At 40.7% G+C, this 16379-nt stretch overlaps 2 protein-coding genes and 2 long non-coding RNA genes across 4 annotated transcripts in view; 2 read left to right on the forward strand and 2 right to left on the reverse strand.

Annotated features, from left to right (window-relative positions):
• Nucleotides 1-2548: 2548 nt before the first annotated feature.
• cartl (cocaine- and amphetamine-regulated transcript-like) lies at nt 2549-6564 on the reverse strand. Its single transcript, XM_032512521.1, has 3 exons — nt 6114-6564; nt 4291-4353; nt 2549-2938 (listed from the first exon to the last, which is right to left on the reverse strand). The coding sequence occupies exons 1-3, from the start codon at nt 6255-6257 to the stop codon at nt 2831-2833; spliced, it is 315 nt and encodes a 104-aa protein (XP_032368412.1). The 5' UTR covers nt 6258-6564; the 3' UTR covers nt 2549-2830.
• A 4503-nt stretch (nt 6565-11067) lies between these two features.
• iqgap1 (IQ motif containing GTPase activating protein 1) overlaps nt 11068-16379 on the forward strand; it is a 67497-nt gene continuing 62185 nt past the window's right edge. The window contains exons 1-2 of the mRNA XM_032511743.1: nt 11068-11359; nt 13585-13687. Of these exons, the coding sequence (XP_032367634.1) occupies nt 11314-11359; nt 13585-13687 (149 nt within the window). The 5' untranslated portion in view covers nt 11068-11313. The remainder of the gene's footprint in view (nt 11360-13584; nt 13688-16379) is intronic.
• Nucleotides 13822-16379, forward strand: part of LOC116687298 (uncharacterized) — a 22191-nt gene continuing 19633 nt past the window's right edge. Inside the window, exon 1 of the long non-coding RNA XR_004331506.1 lies at nt 13822-13904. This is a non-coding gene — a long non-coding RNA (uncharacterized LOC116687298). The remainder of the gene's footprint in view (nt 13905-16379) is intronic.
• LOC116687322 (uncharacterized) overlaps nt 13831-16379 on the reverse strand; it is a 19874-nt gene continuing 17325 nt past the window's right edge. Inside the window, exon 3 of the long non-coding RNA XR_004331514.1 lies at nt 13831-13922. This is a non-coding gene — a long non-coding RNA (uncharacterized LOC116687322). The remainder of the gene's footprint in view (nt 13923-16379) is intronic.

A 16379-nucleotide genomic window follows, 5' to 3' on the forward strand; every position in this document is an offset into this window, starting at 1 on the left:
AGAGAGGGGGAATGGCATGCAGCAAATGACGGCCGGTCGGATCTGAATCCGTGGCTGCTGTGAAGAAGACTGAGCCTCTGTACATTCTAGCAGTAGAGCTAGCCAGGCACCCAAGAAGGGTTTTTCTTAAGTGCAAAACATTTTCACGCAACATCGTGGTTTCAGCAATGTCCACGCTGAGCTCTCATGATGAGTGTTTGGTGCGTTTGTATGTTTTGCCTTTTAAAAAAGATCAATTCTCACTGTGTAACATTTACTATAGCCTTTATTTGTTCAGGGTAGAGCCATTGAGAGCAAGCTCTCTTTTCCAATGGTGCCCTGATTGCAGCACAAATAAAAAGAAAGTAAAACGATCAAAGAAATGACAGTATAAATAAATAACATGATCATAAAAACAATACCCAAATTACAATATGTGAAAAAAACGTTAACGAAGGAACAGTCACAAAATGACGGAGCATATAAACATTACAAACAAATGAGAATCACGGATGTAGGCAACTTAGGGGACAGCACAGTCCCTACGTAACACATTCTACACACATTTAACACAACACGCTCTGATAATACACAGCAAACAGCAGACTAGCTGGTGAACATAGTGAAGCGTTTATAATTTTTTTTTAGGGAGGGGGGCTTTTCCCTTTATTCAATAGTGACAGTGGATAGACAGGAAAGGGGATGACACGCAGCAAAGAGACGGAGGCTGGATTTGAACCTGCTGCAAAGGCCTTGGCCTATATATTTCTCAGCCTAGATATTTCCCTCAGGATGTGGTAGAGACCAAAACAGTGTTAAAAGAGAGAGAGTAATGGACTTAGTATTTATCAGGTGCAAACCCCCCCAGTGAATCATCATGTTGCTCTGGATGTGTAAATGTGCAGCTGTAAGTCTGTCAGACTGTTGTGGAGTTGGCCAAAATCAATGAATGCAGCTTTAAACGAGACCCACTGACGCAGTTTCCCTTTACAGGAACCAAGCCATTTCCATTTCCCAGATACTAAAAGAAAGCTTTCGTTCAATGATCCAAATGTTGTTGTTTTTCTAAATATTTAAAACATTTCTTTAGACTCCTTTTTCCTCAAAGATACGTATTTAGGTAAAAGTTGCTTAAATTTGCCATTTTGTTTCCATGTGATTTCACTGTTTGTACCGCTGAAAAATGGAACTACTGGTCCGCAACTAACAACAAGCTCCTGAGATAAAGCAGCTTACTCCAAAGAAAAGTAAAGCTTTCCTCAAAGATCCTGATGCTAAATGTTACTGCACAGAACAAAGTGTCAAAATTAGATGAATGAAAGAAGGAGTTTTGTTGAATCTTGTGGTTCTAGGCCCAAAGGTTCTTATTGATGTAGTTTCTACACCTGAATGAGTGACTGCTTTGATAAATCAATGCTCTCGGTCCACCTTTACGACTGTCTCATAGACTGTATTTTATTGGACTAGCAAGTGTTGAAAATGTAGAATTGCCTTAAACCCTCCTTCTATCTGAATTCCAGCAGGGGCGACTAGGAGGTCGCTGTCTGTAGAAGACTGTGAGAAAGTATGGAGCCCTGGAGGTGACATGGAGGAAAAAAAAGAAAAGAAAATGTATGAAAAAAATATATGTATTCTACTGGAGACAAACACTAAACTCAAGATCTCGAGTTTCAAACTCTAGCTAAATACATCCATCGTTTAATTCAATAATTATGCTAATTAATACATGCCAACGCAGAGTGTTATCCCGAACATTGTCGTTGACTGTTGATGTCAGTTACTGCAGGCTAACCTTAGTAGCTTTCTAACTCGCTAGCTGCTAAGGTTATCCTTATTGTTTGTTGGATTTTCATACTCGAGATCTCGAGTTTAGAGTTTGTCCCCAGTAGGCCACATGTTTTTTTTTAAATATTTTTTTCTTCATTTTTTCCCCCTCCATAAGAAAGTGATCCACTTCTCCCTTGATTTATTACCTCAGGAAACATTTTCATAATGAGTTCATGGCCTCAATTGCTAGTTTGAAGTCTTCTGCAACACAGAATGATGTTCATTTTCTGAATTATGGTCTCATTGATTTTATAATCAGCGATAAAGCGGGGGGGGGTTTAGGGCGTGGCTATGATGTGAAAGTGTGTAACGTAACGTAGAGTATAAGGGCTCCTCGCTCTCGTCTAAAATCATCCCATCCGCAACCAGGATGGCTGCGCCCGTAACGGCAAACACAACGACGGATAGATCTCCCCAAACCAATGGGTGACGTCACACATGCTCTGTCCCCTGATGTTACAGTCATTGGTCTGTCTATGAATGAACATATATTTAAACAGTGACGAAGGGATATTATCTGACTTTGTCTCAGGTAAATAGCTAAAAAAACACATTTTAAGAAAATGCTTTTACTTTTTTATCTCCTGTAACACAACGGTTTGCGACCAATGCAAAATCCCGAAGTATTAATGCAATTAAAACTTGTTTAAACCCTGAAATCTAACACAAATGATGGCAAATGAAGCAAGAAATCCTGCCTAACATTGAGTAAACTTTGAGTAAATAAAATAACAAGAAGGCATGTTGATAAATGTGTTTATTGAACATGAAACATTCACATGCTACGGTAACTATTCAGGACTTTTAGCAATACAAAATGCATGCTCGTCCTCAGGCAACAGCAGTCAAAACAACACAGTGCATAACGGGTATAAATGACGATATTAGAGCCTGATGTTAAGATTCAGAGAGTCAGTTATTGGGCCAGTTCATGGAACCCAACTGAGGTTGTGGAAGGAAGTTTGTTCCTGCAGAAGTGATGCTATGTTTGCGAAAAAAGAAAAAAGAAAAACCCCTCAGTGCTTCAGAGGCATTTGAGCAGGTAGGAGTTGCAGTTGGCTCCTCTGCCGCAGTCGCACAGCTTCCCGATGCGAGGCCCGTACTTCATGGCACACCGGTCCCCCATCCCACACTGCCGGGAGGAGAGAGAGAGAGACACGTTACTCCCAGCGTTCCCATACTATGCAACACGGTGGTAAAAGTCCTCAAAAATTACAATGACGTCTGGCAACGACATCACGGGCAGCAAGGCCCTCTGACGCCTAAAGGCATTTTTAAATTCACATTTCAAGGATATTTGAATAAAACCGGATCCCCATGTGTTTCATACCTAAATGTTCAAAACAAACTGAGCTTTCTGTTTAGTGAGGCCCAAATTTGTTCCAGAGCAATGTGTAAAGACATAATTTGGACCTATAGCTGAAAAGTTGATGTTTTGTTTTTGAAATTTCTCAAATCTCTTACAACAACAAACCTTAACTCATCTGTTTTGGGGCTTAACATGAGTGTACAAAAGTCTTGGGTTCACAAAAGTAGCAGAATATATGAATAATAGTAAATAAATGTCTTAAAATGAAATATATATTAATATAAAAAATATATATCCCTTTTTGACGGACTCACCGGTGCGTTTTCTGTCCGTCAGAGGGTTCATTTTAATGTATGGAGCAAATACTAGCACGGGCCTAGACCTGGGCAATATATACAATATATAAATATTATATCAATATCGATATATGAGACTAGTATCGTCTGAGATTTTGGCTTAGATTGTAATATTAAATATTACAATCTAAGCCAATCTAATATCCAGTGTTGTCTTCTCCTGAACTTACCAGCTGTTCTATTATTTGCCTTTACCCACCATGTCGTTGTATCCAAGGTAATGTTGACTAATTATCAAAAATCTAATTGTGAAGATATTTTTGCTGACCCTACAATATTGTCGGAATATCAACTTCAATGTATTTGGTCAAGAATATTGTGATAACTGATTATCCCCATGTCGCCCAGCCCCACACTCAGGCCTTTTCTATTCATTATTGAATTTGCTTTGATTAGTTGTTTCTATTTTCTGTTCCTTCTTCTGATTTATTTGACACAAGATAATGAAGGTGAGATGGTAATCAGTCCAGCTTTTTCCAGTCAAATAATTAAATCCTGCTCATTATCTGGTTCTGTCTAATTTCAAGAGGATTGAAAAGGTTTTTGTAGTTTTTCCCAGTCCCACTCTTTCGGCTGGGCAGCGATCTTAATCAGTCTGTAATTGCACCAAGTAAAAGACTTGTTGGCATTTTCTGGTTATCTTTTAATTACTGGCAGGTATCTTTAGCTAACTGGTTTAATTAAGCAGCAGTGGCGTGATATACAGAGCATACAGGAAGGACTTGAACAAATCACTATATGACACACCGCTGATTTTTAATTACAGGGAATAATGTAAAGGTGCAGTATGCATAAACATAGGGAATAAAGTGAAGTTACCAGAGGGATGCTTCCTCTTTTCACATTATGCATCCTGCCCAGCACAGCCTCCAGCGCTTCGACCTGCTCAGAGAGATCGGATCACAGAAACAACAAACAAAAGGAGAATGTGTCAAAGACAGTATCATACATATTCCGTTTCTGTAATTTATTGAGGCTGTCCAACTCTTTTAAACTCAAGATGATGTGCTTTTTAGAGCCGCATCCAATCATATGGACAGATTTGAGATGCCTCATGCATCTTTTTACACACATTTCCACAAAATATAGCCTAACACATGTATATTTGGTGTATTTGGAAAGTTCTCCACTGTAAGTCAGAATAATGTTGTGTGGGGTTTGAACAGAGGTCAGGGATGGCAGGGTTCAGGAGGAGTAAAGGGAACAAATCAACTCGAACAATCATGTAACATAAAGCTTGCCTTAAATTCCGTTAGGAAGACCTCTAAACTAATCACTACTCTCTCTCCTAAATGATCAGCGGTTTGAGGTGTTCAATTTTCTGTTAACCAATCAGAAGACGCCATGAATTTTCAAGGACCAATCACAGCATGTCATCCCTGCTTTAAATCTGTTCTCCTTGTTCTGTTCATCACTTGTTGTGATGTAGCTACAGATTCTGACTTTTTAAAATTATATGAATGTACTTCTCTGTCACAACTACTCCTCCTGCTTTTAAATTGCCCCCCCCCCCCCCCGGGTAAATAAAGTTATTTGAATAGTATTGACTGTTATTTGGATCAAATTACAATCCTAAACTGGTTATTTATTCTAAAAGGTTTAAGAAACCTGACCACTGGGATCCCCATCAGGGATTTTCCTCTTTTGACCCACGATTACTAAGATTCAGGGTTTAAAATTAGCTACCAGCCAAATGCTGGTAAACTATGCAAGTGTCTAGTCTAGTTTCACTCACCAGCCAGAAAAACAATGAGATATCATAGATATGAGGACAAATCTTTCCTCCCTCGATCTCGACTCAAACTAAAAGGTGACGGAGCCTTTGCATTAGAACTGTTAACCAACTGCCTTTAGCTTTAAGATGTGCTCCCTCCATTTCTGCATTTTAATCTAGGCTAAAGACACATTTCACTCTCTGACCTTTTAAACAATAACCGCTCATTCTGTCACGTCTATGATTATGTATTTCTTGTTGTTGGGATGCTTTTGTGTGTCTCTTGTTTCTATGTTTTCATCAGCACCGGGGCACTTCTTTGTACTGCAGTTCTGTCAGCTTAAGCTGTGTTTAACCCTTGTGTTGTCCGCCCGGGTCAAAAAGGAACAAAACATTGTCATTTTGGTCCCTTTTTCAGACTTTTTTTTAACTTTTCACCAACACCACCTTACTACCACTAGTTTCACGGCACTTTTTGGAATCCATGGTCAGTAACCCTCATTTATATAGACTTATGCCTGTTATTTGAGTTAAAAAAACAGAAATCATGAATCATTTTGACTAATAGTTAAGATCAGTAGAAAAGAACAGATGAGTTTAGTCAGGAATGAAAGAGATCAGTTGTATTTGCAAAGAGCGTTGTAAGGAATCCAATCCATTTTTTGTGGAAATTTGGTTATTAAGAACCCCATATTTCAGATATAGACATTTTTTAAAGGGGTCAAATTTGACCCGAGGACAACAGGAGGGTTAAATGCGCTCTAGACTAAAAAAGTTACTTACTCATTTACTAATCTATTGAGTGGCGGGGGACATTTGAACATTCACCATGCACCATGTATTTGATGAAAGTTAATTTTATTATTTTGAGCTCTGCTGTCATTCCTCTATAAACTAACATTTGTGTGGAGCCTCTTCAGATACTGACCAGGTCTCTGTCTGCGTCTGGTTCGGGTTTGTCCACTCCAAAGTCCTCTGCGGAGACTTCCTGGGACGCCTGGCCGTGACAGATGACGGACAGCAGGCCGACAACCAGCAGTCCGCGCAGCATCCCGATCCCGGAGCTATCCATGGTGCTGGTCCCAGTGCTGGTGCTGGAGCCGGAGGAGGAGCAAGGAGGGCGGAGGTCCCGGCAGGAGGCAGCAGATCAGGACTAGGAGGAGCAGAGGGGTCGCAGCAGGTCCACAGGAGATTCTACCCACCGGACCCGGTCCTCTCTTATATTGACTCGTATAGCCCCGCCCGAGAGGCCACTGCGGGGGGACATAGCCTGTGGCTGTGGGCACGGATGTCACGGGGAGAGACACCCAACAACACTAGGTTCTTGAAAGTAGGATGGCTCATTCTGTCAGCTAGAAGTTATCTATAAGAATGGACTCGAACACTTTCTATAAATGCAGGTAACACTTTACAAAGAAAGAGTAACAAATGATTAGTTACCCTCTTTAGGAAGGGTAACCACCTAAAGTAAGGTAGCTCATTCTGTCAGGTTGGACTCAGAATGGACTACTTGCTCTAGAAATGTAGTTTAAATTCCATTCGGTGTTATATGAATAGAGCCGGGCGTAAAAGTGATATGCAAAGGGCCTTGAACCTGCATTCTATCTGATATGTCAGTATATATATATATATATATATATATTCTGTCTCATTGCCAGCAGGGGGCGACTCCCCCAGCTCCAAAATTAAGTGTTTCTGTAGACGTTTATGAGAAAATTACCATACATCTCACTTGATTTATTAGCCTACCTCTGTAAATATTTCCATGAGTTCATTATCTCAAGCAAGCAACCAAGCTATCTAGCTACCGCTAATGTTAGCTGGTAACTTCATGGAAAGTTGACGTTTTTCTCTTCTGCCGTAGGCTGCATGTGCAAATAAATGACGGCAGCAGCCGTGTTTATAACCGCAGATAAAGAAGGGCTTTCCCCCTTTAGCATTTAGCTTAGCAACCATAGACAACACTGGCTTGGCCACGTCCTTTTCCCCAGCTCTGCCCTCTCCTCAAAAATCCTCTCGACCTGTTGCAAAAACAGCCCCAAAAAAAAACATGGCCACACCCGTATCTCCAACCTCGAGGCTTTAAAATGGCCACCAACCAATGGGTGACATCACTGATGCTACAGCCACTATTTCTTACATTTTTTATGTAGCCAATACGTATGTTTTATACTATTTTATGTGTAAAAATCATAAAAATGTCCAACAATTGAAAAATGTGATTTACATTTACTTGTAACAATATTTGTCTCATTGGATATTGGTGTAATAAACTGAAATTGCCATGACAGAAGAAAGTGCAGGTCTCCCGATACAGGCTGCTGATTATCTAACCAGCACAGATGAGAACCACTGTCTCTCTAAATTCACTATTTTCTACGTCCAGGTGGAGCTGTGTGCTGATGAGACTGTAGTTGGTCCCACAGGACAGAGATATGTCCCTGTTAAGAAGAAAGACAACAACACTTATCTGTTTTACCTGTCAACATATTGATTCACATTACATTGTGTGTGTGTGGAGAGCGGTGTGACTCTTTTCAAAAGATAATTAACTAAAGAGCATCACAATAGCCCTGCCATTTAACATGTCAAAGACAGAAAAGCACAAATGTTTGACTTGTTTTAGATATTATATATTTTTTAAAAACTGTAGCTTTTCAATGGGCCTGCAACTACTGGTTTCTTAGTTGTTTGGTCTATAAAAAGTATTTTTAATACTTTAACCCTTGTGTGGTGTCCTTATTTTTGTTCCACAGCCAATGTTCCCGGGTCTGGTGGACTCATCACATTATTAGGCTTTTAAATCAATACAGTCATAACAATTTATGTAAAAAAAAATACTTAACAGATGTTTACTTTAGTTCAATTACCAATTATATCATTTATGCTTCATAATTGCCATTTATAGCCCTTATTAGGCTACACATCAGCTTCCTGTGATAAACAGCACATTTTAGAAAGAAACAAAAAACTAATTTTAAGGTAGAAAAGTATTTTTTTAACATAATTTATTTTTGGGAAAGCAATGCCAGCTTTGTAGTTCAACTCAACAAACGTAAATCATGTTTATTGTGTGTCTACGTAGATATCTTTCATGCACATAGAGCTAATGTGTTAGCTGTAAATTAAGCTAGTTCATAGCGACACCAGTCTGGGTTAGTTTTAACAAGAGTCTTGGTTAGAAAGTTTTACAACCTGCCTACACACACATTATGTTAAAAAATTGAATTCAAATTTTAATATCAAGTTTTTGTCATAATCTTAATATCTTGATGTTACATTTCAACCCAGGGCATGGTACAACTAACCCGGATGTGGGGTATAAACTGTAACATTTTACTCCTTGTGTTTGAGAGTAAACCATGCATTTTCTGTTTGGGTTGCATAGACAACTACACCATTTATTATTTATATATCAGACAAGAGTAATTAGTTTGTATCACAATTTGAACCCACTGGTTTACAAGACCTTGAAATACAGACAGAAATGTGAAAATATGCTACAACTATCCCCGGTCTCCCCTAGGCTACATACTTTTACCATGTTTACTCCAGTTCTGTAGGCTACTGAAGTCCAAATGTTGAGGTACTTGTACTTTACTTGAGTCTTTTCTTTTCATGCCACCTTCTACTTCGTTACATTTCAAAGAGAAATATTGTACTTTTTACTCCGCTACATTCATCCGACAGCTTAAATAGCTTTACACGTCAAGATGTTTGCACACAAAACATGTAGCCTAGTTTATAAAATACAAGGTTTTATCTTAAATTAAACTACCCAACAATATAATGGCCTACAAGTCCAGCTGAAATGATTAGACTAAGGGCGCTTTCACACAGCCTTTAGCTCGGTTGAATCGAACAGGTTCGTTTGGGCCGGTGAGAAAGCGGCAATCTAACTCTGGTGCGCGGACCAAAAGCGAACTAAACAAGCGTACCGAGACCTGCTTGATGAGGTGGTCTCGGTACACTGTCAATTGAACTCTGGAGTGGCTCGTTTCTGGTGAGAACGTGATCCGTACTCGAACCGCACCAACTATACATGCTCCGCCAGTCTGAGCCAGGTCTCATGTAGTCAGGTAGCTTAGCAGTCTGAGCGAATGGCTCCGTAGTCAGGTAGCTTAGCAGTCTGAGCTATGTCTCCTGTAGTCAGGTAGCTTAGCAGTCTGAGCTATGTCTCCTGTAGTTAGGTAGCTTAGCAGTCTGAGCCATGTCTCCTGTAGTCAGGTAGCTCTAGCAGTCTGAGCTAAGTCTCTGTAGTCAGGTAGCTTAGCAGTCTGAGCTAATGTCTCCTGTAGTCAGGTAGTAGCAGTCTGAGTAATGTCTCCTGTAGTCAGGTAGCTTAGCAGTCTGAGCTAATGTCTCTTGTAGGCAGGTAGCTTAGCAGTCTGAGCTAAGTCTCCTGTAGTCAGGTAGCTAGCAGTCTGAGCTAATGTCTCTTGTAGTCAGGTAGGTTAGAAGTCTGAGCTAATGTCTCCTGTAGTCAGGTAGCTTAGCAGTCTGAGCTAATGTCTTGTAGTCAGGTAGTTTAGCAGTTGAGCTAATGTCTCCTGTAGTCAGGTAGCTAGCAGTCTGAGCTAAGGTATCCTGTAGTCAGGTAACTTAGCAGTCTGAGCTAGTGTCTCCTGTAGTCAGGTAGCTTAGCAGTCTGAGCTAATGTATCCTGTAGTCAGGTAGCTTAGCAGTCTGAGCTAATGTATCCTGTAGTCAGGGAGCTTAGCAGTCTGAGCTAATGTCTCCTGTAGCCAGGTGTATTTACGTCTGAGCTATGTACCTGTAGTCAGGTGCTTAGCAGTCTGAGCTAATGCCTGTAGTCAGGTAGCTTAGCAGTCTGAGCTAAGTCTGTAGCCAGGTGTATTTAGCAGTCTGAGCTAATGTATCCTGTAGTCAGGTAGCTTAGCAGTCTGAGCTGTCTCCAGTAGTCAGGTAGTTTAGCAGTCTGAGCTAATGTCTCATGTAGTCAGGTAGCTAGCAGTCTGAGCTAAGGTATCCTGTAATCAGGTAACTTAGCAGTCTGAGCTAATGTATCCTGTAGTCAGGTAGCTTAGCAGTCTGAGCTGTCTCCAGTAGTCAGGTAGCTTAGCAGTCTGAGTTACAGCTTGTAGTGTTTCTATCACAGAAATAGACTGTGGGCAAGCTCGCCGTCCATCACTCGTAGGTTATCTCCTGTCAAACAAGCAGCCGCAAAAACTGCAGACAGACGCCGGGAGAGCAGAGCGAGGTCTCGGTGACCAGAGCAGATGTAGTAACGTCTCTTGCGAAACATTGTCTGATAATAATGAAATGAGCTGGTTTGACCCATAGACTGCTAATATTATTATTAATATACGGTCTATGGTTTGACCACTAGACCAGAACCATGGACCGTTAATATATGTACAGTCTATGACCAGAGCGCGGGACCTTCTTCCTGTATTTACTTTCTTGCTCCCACCCCCAGACACATCCGACCAATAAGAGGGCTGGGCGTTTTTTGCCTCATTCGTAGGTAATTAGGCAATTTGGTACGCTTGGATTTTCCCAGGTGTGAATCCAATCCAAACCAAACCAAACCAAACCTACCGAAGGCAAACCGCTCCAAGTTTCCAAACAAACTCACCAACCAAAGCAAAAGAAACTACAGGTGTGAAAACGCTCTAAAATGTAAGGATTTTTCTGCATCGAGTAGGCTACTTTTACTTTTAATGCATTTAAGTAAATTTAAAGTAAAGGATCTGAATACTTCTTTTTTTCGCCACTGGATTTTTCACATTAGAAGTCAATTTCCTGATTTTGAGTTTTTCTGCTCAGTGTCCTGCCGGCAGCGGACAGCAGGGGGCGCTGCGCCAGCAGCTTGCCCGCCTGCAGGCTACTGAACTCTGTTTCCTGAAACGCATACTTCAGGATTAGGAAGAACACACCCAGTGACATCAGTGAGGTTTGAAGAAGAAAAAAAAAAAAGGTCTCCAGTCAAAGTGTGCAGAGGAGGAACAAGAGGGCCGAAAGGTCCTTCCCAGGTTCTCTATCCGTGTTGAGTGTTGTTTTTGTGTTTTTCTTTGGCTCCGGAGAGTTTTGAAACCAAAACTGTCCACATCTGTGCGTAAAGTTTCTACCGGGGCGCAGAGAGTCGCGTTTCTCAAGAGAGGAGGATGTCAACTTCTGACGAGACAGACGGGCTCCGGCCGAGATATGGCTGTAAGTTCACACTCTTTTTCTGCCCGCCGTACATGATGCAAGGCAGGCGGCTTGCCTTCCCTCTACAAGGGGGGGGAGAAGCAGCTCGGATCACCGCTCTGCTTCATGCAAACGCCCCCCAAAACTTCACAAAAGTAGGATTTAATTTGTACACAGCGCTCACGGTCGGATTGGGTTTTTTATTTCTGACAGAATGGATACAGCCTCATTATGACTTCCGCGTTTTTATAATAATGCATCGCAGAAAGGGAAGGAAGGAGGGAGGGAGGTAGGCCTCCTTTCAGAGTTTGCCCAACTTTTTCCGCATACACGTTAGTTTTTACGCGCCCGAGTTACATGTACTTGTGCCAAATGTGGAAAACTGGATAGAATATTCTTAAATGTAGAAGTTTTTTTTAGAGTTTTTGTGTCTGAGGTTTTTATAGACAGGGACTTTCACAATATAACCACCGCCCATAAAGTTAATTTCTAAACTATTTGAGGGGCCAAAGTTTGAAAGAGAATGTGCTAATCAATCATCCATCTTTCATTTGTATTACGCATTGAAACTTTACACTCATTTATCCATTAAATATGGAAAACAAGAATTAGTTTGCTTAGCTGGCATATCCTAATATTGAATCATTATTTTTTAATACATATCAGTGGTGAAACTAACTCAGGAACTGGTACTCAAGTTTTCATGGCATGGGGTCCTGAGTTTTTGTCGAAATCAGGATTTACCTGTTGATGTTATCTGAGGTGATGTTAGAAATCACCTCAGATTTTGACAGGAGGCTAAAATGGGGCCTCCTTGTGTAGCACGCCCTCCTGTGCCCCATCCCCCCTCTCTATAATTTGGGGGAAAAAACTTGTGTAGGGAACATTTCTTTGCAGGCAGGAATCCCAGCTCCACTCTGTGCATTCTCACGGGAATCGCCCCATGAACTCCCCTGCATTGTTTTTTGTTTTCAGTAAATGAATAAACTGCCATTTCAAGACAAAGTGTCCTCATCATGCAGTCCCACAGCCCTGGGCCACATTAAGCTCATGTGTTTACAGGCTACACAGATGACTAATGAATGAATGAGGCTGCTTTCCCTTTGTAAAATACCTCCAGTGTATGGAGCTTTGGAGAGGCCTCGGAAGCTAAATGGAAACTTTGTCCTCATTAGGCAACCTGGAAGAACATTCCTAAACAACTACTTGTTACAGGGTGGCACGATAATGGAAAACAATCGTAATCACGATTAATTATGTCAGTTTAGAAATCATCGATTATTCACCACTTGTTTTACTCGTTGACTTTCGGAAAGATGTTGCAATTAATGAACTTAAAAAAGGAACAGTTAGGCTGGCTACACACTGACTGTGTCACACGAGCGTGGCGTGTCAGCAGCGTGACGGCTGCGTGGATTTTACGAAGTCCTACACACCAGAAACGTGTCTGACGCCGCGCTGCCGCTAGGTGACGTACAGGGAGGGCTATCTCGGGACATACCGCCGACAGATTCAAACTCTGAAAAATAAGTTCACATAAATATATAGAATACTGATTTGATTAAAGCATGACAATGTTGGCAGTATTGATGGCGAAATAGGTTACAGAATATTTATTTTTTTTACAATTATGTCTGTATTGATGTCAAAACCTAGAGACTTTCAAACATCATGTCATTTATTAATATGTATTTGTGTTAAAATGACATATACATATATTTTTCTATTCTATTTGGCCTGGGAACGCTTCCAACGCGCTTGCGTGTCACGTGAGAAATAGGCGTCGGTTTGATTTCTAGCATGCACGCGTTTTCGGCGCGGCTAATGCTGGCAGTGTCTCCTTTCTAACCTGTTAACATGGGAGCTGAAATAAAAACGCTACACAGCTGACACGCTTATGAGACGCATCTAGTGTGTAGTCGGCCTTAAAAAACACAAGCCAATATCTTTTTTTTATTAATTGAAAATGTTTGAAATAAAGCATTCATTTATTCATTCATTCAAAGTAATAAATGACTTGCAAAACATAATGTGTTTTTGTGATCATTAGGAGCCAAAATCGTAATCACAGCCTTAATTTGTTAATAAATTAACCAAAATGTAAAGAGCAAAACATTCATCAATTTCCTTTTTGATCTTTTGGTGTAAATTCAGCGAGAGATCCAGAGTTTTCTTGTGATGTTGCTTTGAGGAATGTCATTTGTTGCTGTTTTGAAAGTCTGACTTTGTGTTTTGGACGTCTGCAGCGGTCCTGGATGGCGTGGAGCGGCTCACAGCGGAGGAGATGGATGAGCAGCGGCAGCAAAACATGGCCTATGAGTACCTGTGTCACCTGGAGGAAGCCAAAAGGTAAGAGCTGGAGGACAGTTTACCTGAGCTTCTGCAGGCCACTTAAACAGATTGTCTCTCACTCCAGGGCACAGCTTTTATTCCAAAGATTTACATAGTTTGGAAAGTGGTATGGAGCTGCCATTGAGGCTCCATCTTAAGGCTGATTTATGGTTCTGCGGAGGCTCCATGCGGAGCTTTCGCCGTAGCCTGCGTAAGTGGTCTGAAGTTTATACTTGTAAGTTGAGGTGTGCGTCTATCTCTTTAAGAGAATAGCAGGGGCGGCGTGTATAGGTGTGTGTGTGTGGGGGGTGTGTTAGAGTGAGAGAGTGACAGCAATTAGCTTTGGAGCGATTAGCGGTTGTAAAGTCATAGTGAGAGAAACAAAAGTGTCTCCCCTGTGCTTTCTGACCACAGTGAGACATCTGCAGCATAAATCACACTTTAACAGTTATGCGTTTATCTGCAGATAATTTCCTCCATTAAATGTCCACAAAATGGACAAAAAGGTAGTGAAACACCAATCATACGTAGATTCCTAGTCTGCAAATGGCTTTGTTTGTCCGACCAAAAGTCCAAAACCCATAGCTTAGCAGTTTTTCTATTAAAAAAAGACAAAGGAAGAAAGGAAATCCTCAAGAATGAAGATGCTGGAAATATGAGGTTTTGGCTTTTTTGTTTGAATTTGTTGTCATTTAATTCAGTGAATGGATGGTAACTGAAATCGAGTTGTTGTTGATTGGGTCCTCCGTATGGGCAGAGGTTATCATTGGTCACTGAAATCTGACTGTAACATCTGCGATACAGTCCATCCAGATTTATTCAGCAGTTCAGCTTAGTTTGATGACTGAGTAGTTATCCCCCACTCAGGCTTTGGCTGCTCTTCTGGGATCAAGCTGACTGTCAAACCTCAGTGCTGGTTAGGTACCAGGCAACTAAGTGTAAGATTAAAAAAACTGTAAAGAAAGTTGACATTGAATTTCTGCCCAGTTTATCTCGGTTATTTATTCTGTAATCTGATATTAAAAACTATATATATTTTGTCTAAGTCCTCTCAACGCTGATTGTGTTAAGACAACATTTGAGAACTTTGGCTTCTTTTAGAAGTGAAATCAAGGATTTTGTAGACAAATATGAAGAAACACTGTACATCCTGCATGCAGAAGCTAAAAATAAATGGTTTCCTGAAAGGTTTCTTTGAGATAAGATTTCCTTGACAATATAATATAGACATAAAAAGATTCTCATGATGTGTGAAGATATCGGTGATCTGTGTGAAAGCAGAAATAGAAGTGAAGAAAATGATTGTAGAACATATGTTTATATTTAGCACACTGTAACTTTTCATCTGCAATCATTTCATACTTGGAATTTATGAAGGAGTAGTTGAGGTGTGTTACTCAGTGTACACACACACACACACACACACACGCACAAAGAAACGTACACACACGCACAAAGAAACACACACATGTGCCCACGTGTATCTGTGTGGTTGCCTGAGCGTGTTAACAGCTGCGTTAGACTGCTTTCTGTGACTCTTGAGTCGACCCCGTTGCAGGCTCGCAGGTTCAAAAGAGGAAGTATTGTGAGAGACAGGAAGTGACTCAGTCCCTGTTGATTTGAGTATTTCCCACTGTTGCCACAGAAACCCACAGTTGTCATAGCTACAGGTTCCTGTGTGAGTGCCGGAGTGGTTGTACGGTTGTTGGCTGTTAGAATAATTTCACCATCAAAAATAAACGGAGACCACTGAAGTTATACAAAAGTTCATTTTTACTTGTGAGCACAAGGAGACCGTTTCCTACAGAAATGTCCAACTGGGAGCTCTCAACAGCTGCTTATTTATACAAAGTGGATGTTAATACAAAGTCAATGTTGTCAGTTTATCACGTTCGGTCTGGGAATCTCCTCCGCCTGCTCTGCCTCCAGAAACATCCTGGGCCTTTCACAAGGACAGATGATGGCTGCATGGTTACCTTGTTTAGAGTGATCAGTATAACATGCAAACAGTTTTTAATAATAATCAGAAAAAAAGTATGTATCATCATTTTTAACAGCTGTCCTACATCTGTCACCTGCTCTCAGCCAATCTGCCATCTTCAGGAAATTCCTGCAATGATTTGTGTTTTGTCTGTTTTTCCTCCACCTGACACTACCTCAGTTTGTGCTCTTCTTTACTCCCCTAACACTGTAAAAAGTCTGTAATGTTATGGAATTAGTCGGTTTTGACTTTACAAACTTTTCCTTTTTTTTTATGACCATCAAAAAATACAGAAATAACAATGACTGGCAAAAGAAGATGAAAAACCTGAACTGTAACTAACCATTACATTTAAAAAAAAAAAAAAAATTGTTTTCACATGAAAATACATTTGCAAATTTATCTTAATAGACAATATTTAATGTAAAATTAAAGGGAAATTACTGTATTCTTTAGCGCACCAGCGGCTGCAATATTACCGTTTCTTACAGTTAAGTAAGTTATCATCAAAATAAGAGCAGAAAAAGTACATCTTTTTGTACATGTGACATATGTCTTGTGGCTGCATCCTGGACACGGTTTGTGTGTAAATATCTCAGAAAAATACTCCAATGAAGAGAAATGTAGAGCAAACTGTTGTAATAGGTTCTTCTGTTAATGACTCGTCCGTTTCTTTCCACACCCATCACCTCGGAGGCAGCCAGCGTGGTGACAGGTTCCCCCCCCCCC

This window comes from Etheostoma spectabile, chromosome 1, assembly GCF_008692095.1.
Source record: "Etheostoma spectabile isolate EspeVRDwgs_2016 chromosome 1, UIUC_Espe_1.0, whole genome shotgun sequence".
NCBI classification, from domain to species: domain Eukaryota; kingdom Metazoa; phylum Chordata; class Actinopteri; order Perciformes; family Percidae; genus Etheostoma; species Etheostoma spectabile.

What these genes read in the sequence shown, in the direction of transcription:
- cartl (XM_032512521.1), bottom strand. Translation starts at nt 6,257, where the DNA reads ATGGATAGCTCCGGGATCGGGATGCTGCGCGGACTGCTGGTTGTCGGC. An exon ending in CAGACGCAGACAGAGACCTG is followed by an intron (nt 4,354 to 6,113) that starts GTCAGTATCTGA and finishes CTCTCTGAGCAG; the next exon opens with GTCGAAGCGCTGGAGGCTGT. An exon ending in AAAGAGGAAGCATCCCTCTG is followed by an intron (nt 2,939 to 4,290) that starts GTAACTTCACTT and finishes TCCTCCCGGCAG; the next exon opens with TGTGGGATGGGGGACCGGTG.